At 28.1% G+C, this 18,157-nt stretch overlaps 1 protein-coding gene across 1 annotated transcript; it reads right to left on the reverse strand.

Annotated features, from left to right (window-relative positions):
* Window positions 1–912: 912 nt before the first annotated feature.
* LOC120079291 lies at window positions 913–17,228 on the reverse strand. The gene is made up of 4 exons (XM_039033444.1): window positions 17,145–17,228; window positions 1,797–2,042; window positions 1,539–1,679; window positions 913–1,251 (listed from the first exon to the last, which is right to left on the reverse strand). Exons 1-4 carry the CDS (start codon window positions 17,226–17,228, stop codon window positions 913–915), a joined length of 810 nt encoding a protein of 269 aa, XP_038889372.1.
* Window positions 17,229–18,157: the final 929 nt, after the last annotated feature.

Raw genomic sequence — 18,157 nt, forward strand, 5'->3', positions numbered from 1 at the left:
AACTTTTAAAAACAATCATAATAGTTATTGCTATATGTAAAATTTATTTTTTCTTATAATGGTCCTTTACCTACTTGATTTGAATTCACGATTAGGTTAACGTGCTAACACATCGAAATTACATAATTGATGTTTTTTTTTCTCTAAATTAGAAACTTTAAAAATTTAGAAATCAAATGGAACAAACATGTATCCTCACGGACTACATCTTAAATATTTAAGATCAAAATAGAATAACGTGAAAAATTTAAGAAATTGAAATAAGATTCAAACTTAAAAAAGAAAAGCAAGATTTCAAACTAAATATTTTCTCTCAAAAGTAGGGATAAAAACATCTTTTTGATAACAACAATTAAGAAAATGTTTGGGACATTTAACCTATATATTTGTTATTGTCACGTAGAGTCGTAGATTCAACTTTCTATAAATTAAAATTACAAATTAAACCATAAGTTATATAATTAAACTCATTTTTTACCATCTTTTAGCATTCAAACACAAATTTGGACGGATTAATTTATAGCTAAAACGTCTCTTAATAACTTAATCAATCTAATTATAGTTTAACCAACTAAGAAACATAACGTCTCTTGATGTTACTCGAGATGTTAGAACGAAAAAAAAAAAGAAAATCTCTTGAGCATCACACAATCTTATATAAAATGAGTATATTGTAATATGATATATTAGAAAATTGCACAAGCCATGACTTGGAATTGGGAGCCACGTGATGCCATTAAGACAAAACCCCCCGACCAATTGATTAATTAATTAAGGTAAGCTCTAATTTCAATACTAGAGAGAGAGAGAGAGAGGTGGGATTGTGAAGGGGTATTTCAGTCAAATTGTCAAAAAAAAGTTACCAATTAATTTAAAGCAAGGTTTTTTTTTTTTTTTTTTTTTGGGTGTTAGTTAACACAAGGGAGATCTATGAGGGATGCCTTTCCTTCTACTTATGCTCATACTTGTTGCTATGTCTTCACTAGATATCTTTCTAGTTGATCTTCCACACAAACAAAGACCACTTCTTTTCTTTCGAACAATGGGTGGTTGAGCTATGCTCATGTTCTCGGATCCTGAAGACGAGCTCATTGGCTCGTCGTAGTCCACAACCGTCGAACGAGGAGTCTCGTTTGTCATCTCGTCATCTCCTACCTCTTGTGGAACTAAAAAATCCATACTAAGTGGGAGAGAATTGCATGATCTAAGGTAAGAAGTTAAGTCTCTCTTATGCTTCAACACAAAATCCACCTAAATTCATGAAAAAATCTAACTTAATTTCATCAACTCTCAGGTTAAATTGCAAAATTTTGGTTCTTTTATTGTCTGGTTAAGAGAAAAGTAGAATTTAGTCCTTATGATTTAAAAGTTAGAATCCATCCTTATGAATTGATAAAAAAAAATCTTTGTAAACAGAAAATCATAAAGGATTGAAATTCTAACTATTTTGAAACTAAAAGGACTAAATTTTAACTTTCTTCCAACTATAAAAGACCAAATTTGTAATTTAATAAAAAAAAATGAACATAATTATATACCTTGCATCCAAGAGAGCAATGGACATAAGGTTCTTGAAGACTTCTATCACAAGAAGTGCAATAATTTCCAGACCCTTTAAATTGTCTATTTTGAGGTCTCTTCTTGATGAACACCACTTTGGCACTATTTATGGTATAAGGCTAAGAAATTTACAAACAAAACCTTCAAATTAGCTAAATTAATTAAGCTCAATTACATTAGAGAGAAAAAGCTAGGGAAGAGAATTAAACATAATTTTTTCAAATATATATACTAACCTGAACATTGGAGCAATCTATAAGTTTTTGAAGATCTTCGAGTCGAACGACGTCGTGATAAACATATCGACGAACTTGAAGAAGACGATGGAATCGGTGAGACGACAAGCAATGAGGGCAAATACTAATACAACAATCCAAACAACAAATGTTCTTCTCATTCTTCTTTGCAGTCTCATGAAATGAACATCCCACAAAGAACTTTTGGTTATAAAGTGCTTCTAACCATGCAGGCTTTTGAATTCCCTAAGAGAAAAAAATTACAAAACCCCATCATCAATTGAACCACCAAAAACCAAAGAGAAGAAATTAGAGAGAAAATTTAAAAAAAAAAAAAAAAAAATACCATGATGACATAAAAGACTTGAAAACTTTGAAAGAGGCTTAGTAATGAAGAATAAATGGTTTTTAATGAGAAACTTTGGAGAGAGGGATTAATAGGGCAAACATGACGAGATAAAATGAGTATTTATGGAGTTTCACAAAGGAGCAAAGGACATAAAACTAATTAAATTTATTCCTTGGGGAACTACACAACATTTTGTCAATTGGGAGGCTTATTATTTATTTAATTTTTTTTAAAAAATATATATTTATATTTATAAAGAGAAGTAAGATATATAAGAAGGAACATGGGTGGTGTTTTTATGTCTCCCATTCTAAATTTAAACAATTTGCCACTCATCTTCTTGGCTTAAGTGCTCCAATTTGCTTAACTTAACTAATCTCTTCTTGAATTAGCTGCCTCTTTTCTCTCTCTCTTTTGATGCCCATCTCTTACTAATTCCAAAATATTTTTTCTTTTTTCTTTTTTTAGTTTATCTCTATTATTGTATCATTGTGTGTGTTGATTTATGTCTAGATCTATTAGATCTTTAGTTTTTTATATACTTTTTTTTTTCATTGGTTTAATTCTCTCTTTTTTTTTCTTTTTTTTTTTTTGTACAATTTATGATTTCTTTTCAAGTACTATATATATTTATTCTATTATTAATTGTATGTTTAATATTTTAATCTTTTTATTAAATCTCTATTTTCAACCATGGTTAGAATTTAATGTCGGATCGAAAAATATTATTTAGTTAATAGAGATACACTTGAATATTATTATTATAAGAGTAAAATATTGAAACTTGAAAAATGAAGGGTAAATTTACAAATATCATCCAAAATTAGAATATGTAGAGTAATAAAATAATCGGTTGATCTATATGATAATTTGTATCAAAAGAAAAAAATATATATTGGGGAAAAATTAAATTCAAGACTGTTTTAAAAATATAAAAAATTATAATAGGTAACACTTTTAAAGCTATTAAGTGTATAACAATATTTTTAAAGAATTACAAATGTAACAAAATCTATCTGTGATAAATTTTATCGTTGATAGATTCCTATTAACGGTATAGTCTACTACAGATAGACTTCAAGAGATGAATTTAGATTTTGTTATATCTACAATTTCTTTTGTATTGAACAATATCTATTAAAACTTTGGAAGTAATTACCATATTTGCAACTGTCCCTATAAATATTTATTGAGAAGAACATTTGACGTTTTTTTTTTTTTGGGATTTACGTAAACATAAAGCTCTAAATTTTGAGAACCTTATAAATTACACTTCCATTATTTTTTTTTTTGTTGTTGTTTTTTTTTTCCTTTTTTTTTTTTTTTTTTTTGCAATTTTCTTTGAATCTATAGGGTTGCATTTTTCTTGGGTGTAATTTATATGTTACTATACAGAAAATAAAATTTCAGAAAACAAAAAAGATAAAAATAAATTTATATGGTTTTACAAAGCAATTATTAAAGAGTAATTAGAGGCAGAATAAAAGGGAGAAGGAAAAGACAATTAAAGGACTCTTAATCCCATTAAGCACAATGTTCAATAGGAAGCCTCTTGAAAGCCACATATAGACAAAGTTAAAATAGGAAAAAAAAAAATAGATAGAGAGAGAGAGAGAGAAATTATGAAGGAAAAAAAAAATCTCTAGAAATTATGTATAAGAAAACAAAAAAATGGAGCTTTGTTAGCTTCATAAACAAAGTTTTTTTTTTTCAAAAAAAAAAAAAATCATAAACAAAGTTAAAAATAGAAGAGAGAGAGAAAGTTGATTGGTTTTGACTAGAAACAACAAAAAATGGGAGGTTGTCTTCATTTAGTGTTGTCAATATCAACTTAAAGCAGCCATTGTTCAATGGAACTATAATGAATAAAGATATTAATATGGGAACTATATAGCTAGGTCTAATGAAGAGCTAAGGCTTATTAAAACCCTTATATATGTATAGCATGAGGCAATTTAAATTACATATTATGATTGAAAGTTTTGTCAATATTAATACCTTATTGTTTCTTCAATTGAATTGTTTATATATTGTGACTGTGATGTTTGAAATTTGTGTTTTGTGTTTACCAATTGTATAATAAGATGAAGTGTTTAGTGGAATCATTGATTTGACATTGAAATACTAGCGTCTAGATTATATAAGGATAATTATTTTTTGTAGGAATATTTTTGAATTGAAAAGAAGATCGATTTTCTTTTTAATTTGACAATCGTGGAAGTGAGGAATAAAATTTATCAAACATCAATAGAAAATATAGTAATCTATGTCTTATCTACTAAATTATAATCAAATCGATGAAACGACACAACTAAATAAACTAGAAGCTATACTTCTCATATTGGTTTTTAAGTTCATATAATAATTTTATTTTTAAAAATGATATACAGGTTCATGCTAGCTTTCTTTTGTTTAGTTTTCAATTCATTTCAATTTTTTACTTGTGATGTTTTCTAGACATTTTTTTTTAAAAAAAAAGATTATTAATATTTTGAAAAATTCAAATTTGGTTAAGATTTTCAAAAGCTTTCGAAACTATTTTTTTTAGTTCATCAATTAAGTGAGGTGGGAATTTAAATTATTGGCATTTTGGTTGAGAACATATTTTAAACAGTTAAATTATATTGTCAAAATGAACATAATTTAATTAATATAATATTTGTGCTATCAATTTCGAAGTCTTAATGGTAAAAAAAGTTGGTTATTATAATAAAGAAAATTGTAGGGTAATTAATAAAGGTGATATCAAGAATGAAAACTTCACCAAATGATCCAAATGAGCACTGATGACTTGTTCAAAAATTCTTTCAAAAACTTTCTTTTCTTGTTTTCAAATATTGTTAAGAACTATGATAATTTTTTATTTCAAAGGTATTGTAATTAAAGTATGAAGTGGGAGAATCGAACTTCTAATCTCGAAATCGATAGTATAAATACTATGCAAATTGTACTACGCTCATATTAGTCACTATGATAAAATTACTTCAAAAAATAAATTAATGATTGATGATCCATTCTAACTCACATGAAAGAAAGCAAACCAAAATAATAATAATAATAATAATAGTTATTTTCATAGATTTTTTTAATATATATTTTAGAATAGGTCTGAATAGAAGACCTTAAGACCTTAGCTTCTCTCTCTCTTTTTTTTTCTAAAATACTATTTTTGTTCATAAATTTTAAGGTTGGTTCTATTTTGACAGCTTTAATCTCTAAACTTTAGAAAAATGTCTATTTTAGACTAATATTTTGTTAAAAACTTAACGGAATGATGATTTGACATATTTTCATAAGATGATGCATCCATCAAATAAGCAAGTTGGGTAGATTAGAGTGTGTTGTTCCTTATTCTCTCTCATAGTCTTTGTTTGATTTTTTTTTCCTTAAAACGGACCCAAAAGCTTAAGCTGATAGGTGAAGTTAAATTTAATTATAATATCTAACACTTTTGTAAATTTGAATTTTTCATCATCTTCACCTTCTCTCTTCTTCTACAATTTATCATTTTCTAAGTTGAACCAATCTCTTCCATTCTCTCTCATTAATCATTTCTCTTTTAACACTATCTTAATTTCATTTCTAGGTTTATGTTTGTGTATATTATATTTAGGTTCAATTTCTCTTGATTTCTACAACTACTCTTTTACTCTCTTGATTCTCTCTACGGTGTGCTCTATCTATCTATTTTTCTTCTTCTTTGATTAACGTTTGAGATAATATTTGGTTCTCAATCTCACGACTACGACATTGTTTGTCAACCTTCACTTCCTCTTTAAGCGTGAACTGGAAAAAACTAGAAAAGAACAGAGAAAATAAAACCCAAAAAGAAAAACGAAGTGGTGATTAGATTTGTAGCTTGTAATTTGTCATTAATGGCAGAAAATTGTGCATCTCACAAGCTATTTCTACCATTTTTGTGCAAGTTGCAAATTTTTTCAAGTTCTTTCTACCATTTTTTTGGAGGATTTTCAACAATAGAAAAATAAAGAAAACTATTTACACAAAATAACAAAATTTAATTATTTTAGAAGATTTCTATAAATTTTTATCACTGATAGACACTGAAATCTGAGGTTGATAAAAGTCTATTAGTATCTATTAATGTGTTTTGCTATTTTTGTAAATTGTTTGACATTTTTTCTAGATTAAAAATCACTTTTAGTCCATAAACTTTCATAGAAGTAACGATTTGGTCCCTGAATTTTACTTTATAACAATTTAATCCTTATACTTTAAATTTTGTAACAATTTAGTCTCTGAACTTTACTGTATAACAATTTAGTCATTGTACTTTAAATTTGTAACAATTTAGTCCCTATTGTAGAAATTAATGATAAGGTTTAATGAGATTTCATGCATAAATAAATCATAAACTAATTAGAGATTCAATATTTTTTTGCAAAATACAAAGTTTACGTCATAAAGTATTAAAAACTGACATCTAATTTTGATCAAATCTTTTACACGAGGGACTAAATTGTTACAATTTTGAGAGTAGAATGACTAAATTATTACATATTAAAGTTCAAGGATTAAATTGTTATAAAATTGAAAGTATAGGAACTAAATCGTTACAAACGAAAATTCAAGGATTAAATTGTTACTTTAAAAAAAAAAGTTCAAGAACCAGAAGTGATTCTTTAACCCTTTTTTATTTATAAAAATTTCCCTTTTTTTTAGCCTCCGTCTTGTCTAATTGAAGCCATAAGGCTTTTTGGTGATGAGTTTTCATATTTTTGCAAATTCAATCGGATATCCAACTTGTTTATTTGACATGGACTTAATGTCTAAGGACATATAAAAACAATAATGACAGTTATCTAAATAGAACTTATAATTTAAAAGTGATTGGTAAGTAACTATTTTGTTTTTTGTTTTTATTTTTAAAAATTAAATCTATATCATTTATATTTCTTATCATGATTTGTATATTTCTTAAGTACAATAGTTAAATTATTAGTCAAATTCAAAAAATAAAAATAATTTTTTAAAAGCTTCTTTTTTTTATTTCTCAAAATTTGGCTTGGTTTTTTAAACCATCGGTAAAAAGTAGATAATAAAAGAAGAAATCTGGAGGTGGAAGTAGTGTTCATAAGCTTAATTTTCAAAAATAAAAACAAAAAATAAAATGGTTACTAAACAGAACCTAAATAATTATTCAATTGGTAGGTTTTTGAATTTCATGAGGAGATTTTTTTCCTTTTAGTACAATAAATAGATGTAAAAGAGTTCGAACTAGCTCCGATCATAAGAGAAATAGTAAATTATCATTGAACTAAACTTATTTTAATATTAAGAGGGTTGATGAAGATCGTGATTTATAACACAATATATAATTTCAAATAAAAATAAAATAAAATAGAAAATAAAAGTATCTATTATATAATTTCACTCATAAAGTAAAATAACATTCATCTTAAGTTTAGGGCTTAGCACAAATACTTTTTCTAACAAAAAGGATGTTTGACCATATACTTTAATTTTTTCAGATGGTGTTTGAAGCTATATTAGGTAAATTATACTTACTTTTTGGTATATAATTTAATTCATCCCAAGTTATATATTTACTCTAATCTCACAAACTAATAAAGGCTTCCAATTAAATTTGCCAATCAGAACATTATTATCATAAACATCGAAATCGTAGGTTTAATCTCCATCTTTTATTATTATGATAGTAAAAAAATATCTAGAACCTAATTTTCCAAGCTATATGCCAATTTTATAAAATGATAATTTTTCCAATCAAACACACACCACACATGAACAAATATAGAATTCTTTTTTTTTTTCTTTTTTATATTTTGATTTTAACTCTCAAAAGTGTTTAACAGTCGATCTTTGAACTTTTAATTTCGCGTCTCTCAAATTCCTAAAATTTAAATACTTATTACTAATAGATCCTATCATATACAAAATTTATAAAAACATTAATTAATCTAATAGATACAAATTTGAATTTTACGTCTAATAGAACTCTAACTTAGCAATTTTGTGTTTATATAGTAGATCAATAATTTTTTTCTTTAAATATCAAATAGACCAACGACGAGTTAGATAGAAAATGAAAAGTCAAGAAATTCATTAGACATGAATTTTAGAAGTTTAACGTACTAAACATATAAAAGGATACGTACTCATTTTAAAAGTTTAGAGATTAAATAGACATAGACTCGATAGTTCGAGACAAAACTTATAATTTAACCGAAAAAATAAAGAAAAAGAAAAAGAACTATATGAACCCAAAACGTAAAAAGTTCCATTCCTGAATTGAATTCATACATGTGTTATATATACACAAAATTATTCAACATACGAACCAAATTTTTTCTAAAGTTGTGAGTCCAACACTGATCCTTTTTTCAATCTAGCTTTTAAACTCTTTTTTTTAAAGCATTCAAACACATTGAAAGTTGAAAAAACAACAAGAAAAGGCCTCATGGGGAATAAGAAAAGTAGGTTTTGATTGAAAACCAAATACAAATACCAAGGAAACAAATTAAAACATATTATTATTTGGGAAGTTATTGTACAAGCTTTTTAGCTTCAAGTCCCTTGTATTCTGTCTGTTCTTTTGGCAAATAATAGGAAGTGGAACAAGACATAAATATAAGCATGCATTTGTTTTGTACTATAATAAATAAATAAATAAATAAATAAATCCGGTTTTAAAGGAATCAAACATGGAAACCAAACACAAATCAAAAAAACCCAACCACTCCACTAATGAAAAATAAATTTTAATTTAGAAAATCTTGTTCAAAAATTTCTCCTAATAATAATAATAATAACAATAATAATAATGTTTTGTTTTATTTTGGTTATATGTAAATGCTTAAAATTATTAAGTATAATATGTTTGACAGAGAGACAAAGCACAACTCACAAAGCACTAGTTTTTAGGGCAAAATGGGATAGCTTACCTACATTATATTGTTTTTTGGCTTCAATTTTTAAGGAACAACATAGAAAACAACCCACATTATTAAAATAACTTTTGTAATTTTTTTTTTATGGCTCTGTGCTCTAACCAAGGGCTGATCTTGGGGTTTGCAATATTAATAATTTTGCAAGAGGTGGTTTAATTCTTATATATGACAAAGATAATTTACTAGTTTTAATGTTCATTTTAAGTTAAAGAAACTTTGTTTCTTTGATTCAAAGATGTGGATCAACCCCACTTTTTTTTTTTCTTTTTTTTCTTTTTTTTTTTTTTTTAAAAAAAATCATAAAGTTCAATTTGAAGGGTTATTATTTTTCTACCAATATATAAAATCATTATCATAAGAGAAAACTTGCATATTATAAGGGAAAAGAGATGTTATATTGTCATTATTTATACTATTTGTTTAGTAATTCTGTTTGGCAAGATCAACTTCTTAATTGAATATAGGGAATCAAAATATACATGAATTTGAAATTAGTATTGTATGTCTTTATATTTTAGAAAAAAAGAATATGCTTTTGTCCCTAAATTTTAGGTCTCATTTTCATTTTATCTCTATCAAACATAATGTAATTACACTTTTACTTCTGAATTTGAGTTTTATTTTTATTTAATCTTTGATTTCAAATTATTACATTTTTAACTTTGAATTTTGAGTTTCATTTTCATTTAATCCTTAAATTTCAAATTGTTACATTTTTACCTTGAATTTTAAGTTTTGAGTTTTGTTTTGATTTGGTTCTATTTCAAGATTTACATTTTTATCCATTTTCAATAAATAAGCTCTTCAATCATTAGGGTAAATGTTTATTAATTAATTTATAAGAATAAAAAAATAATATAATTAATTAGTTTTCACTAAATTTTCATCATTGTTAAAATAATTTTAAAAATTTATTTCATAATTATTTTATACTAATTAACTAATAGTTACACGAGAAACCAATGTGAGTATCAGTGAAAATTCAAAGGTATAAGTGTATACTTTTGAAACTTAGAGACCAATTAAAAACTAAACTCAAAATTGAAAAGTAAAAATGTTACATTTTGAAATTAAAGACCAAAATAAAATTAAACAATTATTTAAGAATAGAAATGTAATATTTTAAAATCCCGACACTCAATAGAAACTAGTTTCACTCTAATTATTAAACATAGAAAATCACATCATTCAATTAGGGAATCAAATTTTTGGGTCAGGAGAGAACAAGTTTGAAGAGAAGAGTAGTCAAATGTTTGTAAGATGAGAGTTTTAAAATAATTTTTATTAAAAAAAATCATATAAAGCAATTTGCAACCTACCACACCTAGTCCCCTACAATTATATTGAAATTAAGCTCAAATAATACAGTAGAATAATTATAACTCATTTAAATATATCAATTGTATTTTAAAATTTAAAATTGAAGTTAAGCTCAATGTAAATATAACTTGGGTCTTAAGAATGTGTCCTTTACAAAACCCACACTGTTTTATATGGCATCTTGTTTGACCTAAACCTTGCATTTCTCTCAAATGATCAATAGAGTTTTTGTTACAATGTAAAGCTGCTTTTTTTTTGTTTTTTTCTTTTCTTTCTTTGCTTCTTTTGGTTACCTATTAATTAATGACTATTTTTATGGACAAAGAATGGAAACTGAACCATGGCTTTTTGTCTTAATCCTACCCTATATTATATAACTAGATATTAGTAAAGAAAAAAGAAGCAAAAAAAAAGAAAAAAAAAAGAAAAAAGAAATTTGTTGAATCACCAATTGACATTGTAAGAGAATTTGAACGTGGGTGCGAAAGAAGATTTAATATTATATCCACGTTCTAATGGAAAAAATTTATATAAAAATTTGTTCATATAATAAGGAGTAATATCAATCCTCTTATAGAAACAAAATCTTTACTTTTAATATTAATTTTCTTACTTATTTTGAAAAATATTAGTTGTACCCAAGGTTTGAAATATTGATGTCGATAAAAATATTGAGGTCCCGATTTTAGAGAAATATCGATGAAAATTTCGAGAAACTTTAAGGAAATTGTTATAATTAGTTAATGAAATTTTGATTATGGCTGAATTAAACTATAATTGACCATTTTTAATAATTATTTATATAAAGCAAGACAACATTTAGATGTATATTATAAAATATCTATGTAAATATTGATGCAATGGTAGAAATTAAAAAAAAAAAATTGAAAAAAAATTACAAAAAATATCAAATATTTGAATTTTTTTATAGAATCAAATGTTGGAAACTAATTACAGTATAAAATTGACATAATATAACATAATAAAAATAGAAAAATCATAACATTAAACATAAGAAAAATATAAAAAACAAAACAATAAACGTAACACAACATAATGTAAAAGAAAAAACTTCATAGAAAACCGACCGATCGATTTAAGCAAAATTTTTTTGATGAGCGATTTTGACTTTTATAAACAGAAGAGGGTGGTTTCGGTGGCGGTTTTCATAGAAAACTGACCCGCCCGACCAATGCTCCCTCTTAGAAAGAAGAAAAAGAAAACTCTATAAATTGATAGAGATTAAGAGAAAATGAGAGGAATATTAGAGAACTCACATTCAATCAAGTTTGAGATGAAATGATGTGAAAATTTAATGGAAAATATTTGAATGAAAATATGTGGTTTCTTGAAAATAAAGATTTTTTGTGGTAAAAGAGAAATAACTTTCCTCGAACTTTTTTTTTAGCTATTGCTAAAAAAAAAATCAAAAAATCAAAAAAATCAAAATTTTAATGAAAATTTGAAAATATTGGTAGAAAATCGAAATTTCCTCGTACTAAAATTTGGAGCCTATAGGAAATTTCAACTATGGTTGCACCGTGTAACGGTCATGCTTGTCCAGGGCCTGTTGCCCATGGCCGCATGCCCAATCCAACCCCCTTCTAGCATATTTTCATGTCCTGTATTGTATTAGTTTAGTTAGCTTGCTTTCTTTACATTTTCATTGTAAGTGACCACTCGCCCTTTTGCATATGCAAGGGCGCCAGTTGGCTTTTTGTACAGAATGCACTATATGGGGATAAGACTAACCATCATTTCCTCATACCCGGAGTAGTACTCTATAAAGCCGTTGTTGTTGCTTATTGCTTTCTAGTCTACTACAATCTTTCTCTCTTTATTCACACTCACAAATCTTCTTACGAAAACCTTTTCTCCAAACCCGTTTTCTAAAACCGTTTTCCCTAAAACGGGGGGTGGAGGTTGCAAGAGGCACTCGGTGTGCCATCGGCAGTCCGTAATCGAGTTGGCTGGCTTGTTCGTGAGTGGGAACAAGTGCCGCACAATCGCTAAGAGAAGCTTCTGAAAGAGCGATTGTGACACACCGCACCCATCTTTTGTACCCAAACAATTGGTCTGCCTTTCGTTTGGTAGCTTGCGAAAGATTTGAAAGCTTTTTTTTCACAAGTCATGAGATGTTTTTAAATTTAATCATATCAAGGCCAAAGAATTTTGGAAATTATATGTAAAACTTTGTTAGCTTGTGAAAGTTTGGAAGGTTTTCTACAAGTCATGAGACCTTCTCAATTAATCATTTCTCAATGTTAAAGGTTTTTGGATAAACTATAACTTTACCAAAAACAAAATGGTAATATATCTTCTAATTAAAATGATTTCTTTTCTTGTTTGAAATATTGTATTACTTCATTTTACCATTATTATTATTTTTAAATGTGCAATTGCCTATCGGGAGAAAATGGTATATATAGAACTAAATAAACTAGTAAACTGATTACACCTCAATTACTAGAAACAATACATTCAATGTATGATATTCAAACTCAAACGAAAGCCACATGGTGTAACATGTTTAGATATGAAAATAACCAAAGATTTGAAAGAACTTCAAAACCTTTAGAGACTCAAAACGTAGTTGAGACACGCTTCCAATAAGCGTTGTCCTAAAGACAATTATTCGCTCTGCACGAATTGCAAGCAGACTACACCAATTATCTCAGCAAGATATAACGACTAACTCCGGTAGAATTACAACCTCAAACTACTCGGATCTAACAGAACTTTTGAATAGTTTCTCTCAACTCAACTCAAGAACAAAAGAAAGAAAGAAAGAAAGAAAGCAAAAAATTCTTCAATTTGGAGTGGGATGCTACAAATGAAGAACCAAGTTGCTATTTATAGGCTAGCAACTTAGTAACTGTCCAAATTATAAAATAAAATCAAATAAATACAAAAATTGAGACATTTGTCAAATTTAACTCAATTGAGTTGTTACTTGACAAAAATCAAACATAACTCATTCAAATTGAAAAAAACTACAAATTTAACTTTATTTAACTTTCGTACATATTAAATTTATATATTAAACATCATTTTAATTTGAGATTTCAATTCAGTTTGAAAGTTTCTAAACAATGAATTTAATCTACACAATTAAATTCATTTTATATTTCAAATCTTCACCAAACTTTCACTTTCTTTCACTATATATATCCAACAATCCCCCACATAAAAAAAAAATGAGAAAAATCAAGAAAAATCGTTGAGAGCAAACAGACAAGCTATGCATAAGGATAGGTGTCTTCTGGACTTGAACCTTCCTTAGTGAATATCCATCGAATTTACCAAAGAAATAGTGAGACTAAACTCTGGAACTATCATTCTCATTGGTGAATTGAGACAATAGATATCATACACAACTTGTCTTGTATTTTTGAGTTCTATACTTTTGTGTCCATTTTGGTCATAGACAAAATCTTGAATTCATAAGAGCTTTAGAGAACTTAAGACATTCAAAAAGCTCTCGTAAAAACGACCCCACTTCTACTCTCATATAGGTAATATTGATTAAGAGCATCCTATCACTACTCCTTTGTAAACCAAGATATCAATATAACCTTGACATCAACAAATCACGCACTCTAAATCATCATAGAAATGGGAAGAAACTATAAGTTTCTTAGTGTGTCAACTATGAATTATCTAACTAATTTGTCTATTGAACCTAGATCTTGTGATCTCTAGTCAACTGAGTTAGGTTACCACCAGATAACTCATTTTATAGGCTTTAGCTCCATTTCCCTCAATGTATATGTGACTTTCTCTCTTGACAGTCCTTTCGTCAAAGGATCTGTAATATTCTCATTCGACTTCACATAATCAATGGAAATTACTCCATTAGAGAGCAATTGCCTTATCAAATTATGCATGCATCTAATATTTCGTGATTTACTATTATAGACATTATTCTTGGCTCCCATAGAAGTCGTTAAATTGTCACAATAAATACATATTACATTTACAGGCTTTGGCTGCAATGGAAGATCTTCAAGAAAATTTCAGAGTCATTCAGCTTCTTCTCCTGCTTTATCAAGAGCTATAAACTCTGATTCCATACTAGAACATGCTATACACGTCTTTTTTGAAGATTTCCATGATACAACTGCTTCACCTAAGGTAAAAAGATACTCGTTCGTTGATTTAGTCTCCATGCTATCAGAAATCCAATTAGCATCACTAAATCCTTCGAGCACATGTGGATACCTCGTATAATGCAATCCATAGTCTAGAGTGTACTTCAAGTACCTTAGAATTCTAACTAACTATTCCAATGATCATGCCTAAGATTGCTGAAGTATCTTGCTAACCTTCCTACTAAATAGGCAATATCAGGTACAATTCATTGTGTACATTAAGCTATCAATAACTCTAGAATATTTTAGAGAAGACACACCTTCATCATTATTTTTCTTCAAATTACAATTTGGATCAAATGGAGTAGCAACCAGCTTACTCTCAAAATGATCAAATTTTCTCAATACTTGCTCTATATAATGAGATTGAGAAAGTATGTATCCACTTGGATTTCTTATTATTTGAATTCCAAGGATAACATCTGCAAGACCAAGATCTTTCATATCAAAGTTTGATTTCAACATCCTTTTAGTGAAATCAATAACATTTCTATTTGTGTCCATTATTAGCATATCATCCACATACAAGCAAACAATGACATACTCTTGATCTATGGTTTTAACATAGACACATTTATCACACTCATTTATCCTAAATTCATTTGATAACATAGTGTGATCAAACTTTTCATGTCATTGTTTAGGTGCTTGTTTCAACCCATAAAGAGACTTAACAAGTTTACAAACTTTGTCTTTAAGTCCTTTAACAACAAACCCTTCAGGTTGTTTCATAAATTTCTTTATCTAAATCTCCATTTAAAAATATAGTTTTTGCATCCATTTGGTGTATTTTCAAAATTTTGTAAAGTTGATATTGCAATTAACATCCTTATAGATGTAATCCTTGTCACTGGAGAATAGGTATCAAAGAAATCTAGCCCTTTTTTTTTTTACGAAAGCCTTTAGCTATCAATCGGGCTTTGTACTTATCAATAGTGTCATCAACCTTTAACTTTCTCTTAAAAATCTATTTACTCTCAATTGGTTTACTTCCAGAAGGTAAATCAACCAATACCATATATTGTTCTGTAAAATGGATTCTAGCTCACTATTGATAGCTTCCTTCCAATAAGGTGCATCGGGAGATGATACAGCTCCATGAAAACTTTGAGGCTCATCTTCTATCATATAAGTTATTAAATCAAGTCCAAAGAAGTAGCTTTCTTAGCTCTTTTGCTTCTTTTAGGTTTAAACTCAGTATTTTGATCGTCTTGACCTTTCGAAGAGCTAGCCTCATTAATTCTTTTAGTACCAGTAATTTTATGTTCTTCCTCCTTTAAAAGAAAAATGTCTTCAAAGAATTCAGCTTCAATAGGTTCCATTCTGTTATTAGTATTGATATTAGATATTTCTGATTTAATCACCATGAATCTATAAGCAGCATTATGCGTTGCATAGCCTATAAAGACACAATCAATTGTCTTATGCCCAAGTTTGATCCTTTTTGGTAAAGGAACTTGTACCTTTGCCAAACACCCCCACACTTTCAGCATTTTATACAAGGATAACTTTCCATTCCACACTTCATAAGGCGATTTATTAGTCTTCTTTTGTGGAATTCTATTTAGTAAAAAATTTGCTATCAACAAAGCTTCCCCCCACAAATTGTGAGGTAAACCTAAACTTTTTAACATACAATTAACCATGTCCTTTAAAGTTCAATTCTTTCTTTCAGCTACACCGTTTTGTTGTGGTGTATAAGGTACAGTAGTTTGATGGATTATACCATTAATTTCACATAATTCATAAAGCGATGATGATTCATATTCACCACCTCTATCTGATATGAGCACCTTTACTTTCTTCTTAGGTTGACTTTCAACTTCTGCCTTATATGTTTAAAAACATTAAAGGTTTCATCTTTCCTATGTAATAAATATACATAGCAATATTTACTACAATCATCAATGAATATGACAAAGTGTCTCTTACCACCTTGTTTGGGAGTACTTTTCATGTCACATACATCACTGTGGATTAACAAGTAAATCATTACTTCTTTCCACAGATGAAAATGACTTTCTAGTAAATTTTGATTCAACACAAACTTCACATTTATGTCTATTATCAATGTTAAAATTCGACAATAGTTCTAAGTTTACCATTCCATTTAAAGAACGATAATTGACATGTCACAATCTAGAATGTCATACATTATACAACTCAACATTATAAGCAGAAGAGTTGATATTATTATTATTATTATTATTCTTTGGCATTTGTGCCAGTACATTCAATTTGAACATGTCATCACCCAGATAGCCTTTTCCCTCTTACATATCTCATTTGCCAAAATAAATTTATCTGACTTAAATACAAGCTTGAACCCATTTTTGTTAAGTAGGGTTCTTGACACTAGATTCTTTCGAATCTTTGGCACATGCCATACGTCATTAATGGTAAGTATCTTTTCAGATGTCCATTTCAGCAGAACCTTTCATTTTCCTTCCATTGAGGCCATTGAAGCATTTCCCATGTCCAGCTTATCGTTGCTATCTAGTTTCTCATATGTAATGAACAATGACTTGTTCTTACAAATGTGCCTAGTAGAACTAGTATCAATCCACCGATCGTTGGTGTCTAAAGCCATATTTACCTCAGAAATGATGCCAACCAAATTGTCATTTTCCACGAAATTGGCTTGATTGTTGGAACTTTGTCCCTTCTTGTGCTTACACATTGTAGCAGTATGACTATTTTTACCACAAACCCAACAATTGCCTTGAATGTGCTTGCTAGTATCATTCCTTGACCTATGATTCACACTTTTCTTCTTGAAACTCTACTTCTTGGGTTTATGTTTTGAAACTTCAGTAATGTGAGCCGTGGCTTCAACTTCTAGCAAAGATTTATCTCCTTTTTTGTTATCCTCTTCTATTTGGAATTTTACCACAAGGTTTTCCATGGATAATTTCTTTCACTTGTGTTTGAGATAACATTTGAAGTCCTTCCACGAAGGAGGCAACTTCTCAATCACAGCAGCAACTTGGAATGGCTCATTGATGTCCAATCCTTCACTTTGTAAATCATTGATGACAATTTGCAATTTTTCTATCTAATTGACTACCAACTTGGTGTCAATCATCTTATAATATAAGAATTTTTCCACAAGGAATTTTTTAGTACTAGCATATTCTAGCTTGTGCTTCTTGTCTAATGCCTCCCACAATAGTTTTGATGTATTGTAAGCATTGTAATAGACATTATACAAAGTGTCCTCAAGACCACTAAGTATATAATTACGACACAGGAAGTCCAAATGCATCCATACTTTCTTTGCAACTTCTGTTCAGGAGTTACAGGGTAATTAGACAATCTTCCTTCAAAATATGAGCAAGATTTAGTGTGTTAAGATAGAAGATCATCTTCTGTTTCCATCTCTTGAAATTGTCTCCCTTGAATTTCTTTGGTTTTTCAGCATGAGGTTTGACAATGTGCAATCCAATGATGGTAGAAGTAGCAACATTGGTGGAGGAGTTTGCAGCCATCAGTTCAAATATATAAATTATCTTCAGATTGTTGGGGAAAATGGTATATATACAATTGAATACACTAACAAACTGATTACACCTCAATTACTAGAAACAATACTCTCAATGTATGATATTC

Source organism: Benincasa hispida, chromosome 6, assembly GCF_009727055.1.
Source record: "Benincasa hispida cultivar B227 chromosome 6, ASM972705v1, whole genome shotgun sequence".
Classification (NCBI taxonomy): Eukaryota; Viridiplantae; Streptophyta; class Magnoliopsida; order Cucurbitales; family Cucurbitaceae; genus Benincasa; species Benincasa hispida.

Excerpts from the sequence above, each read along its gene's own strand:
- LOC120079291 (XM_039033444.1), bottom strand. The coding sequence starts at position 17,228 with ATGTGTAAGCACAAGAAGGGACAAAGTTCCAACAATCAAGCCAATTTC. Across the intron at positions 2,043-17,144 it reads TGGTTGGCATCATTTCTGAG|GGAATTCAAAAGCCTGCATG; the intron begins GTAAATATGGCT and ends TTTTTCTCTTAG. Across the intron at positions 1,252-1,538 it reads ATTGCTCTCTTGGATGCAAG|GTGGATTTTGTGTTGAAGCA; the intron begins GTATATAATTAT and ends TCATGAATTTAG.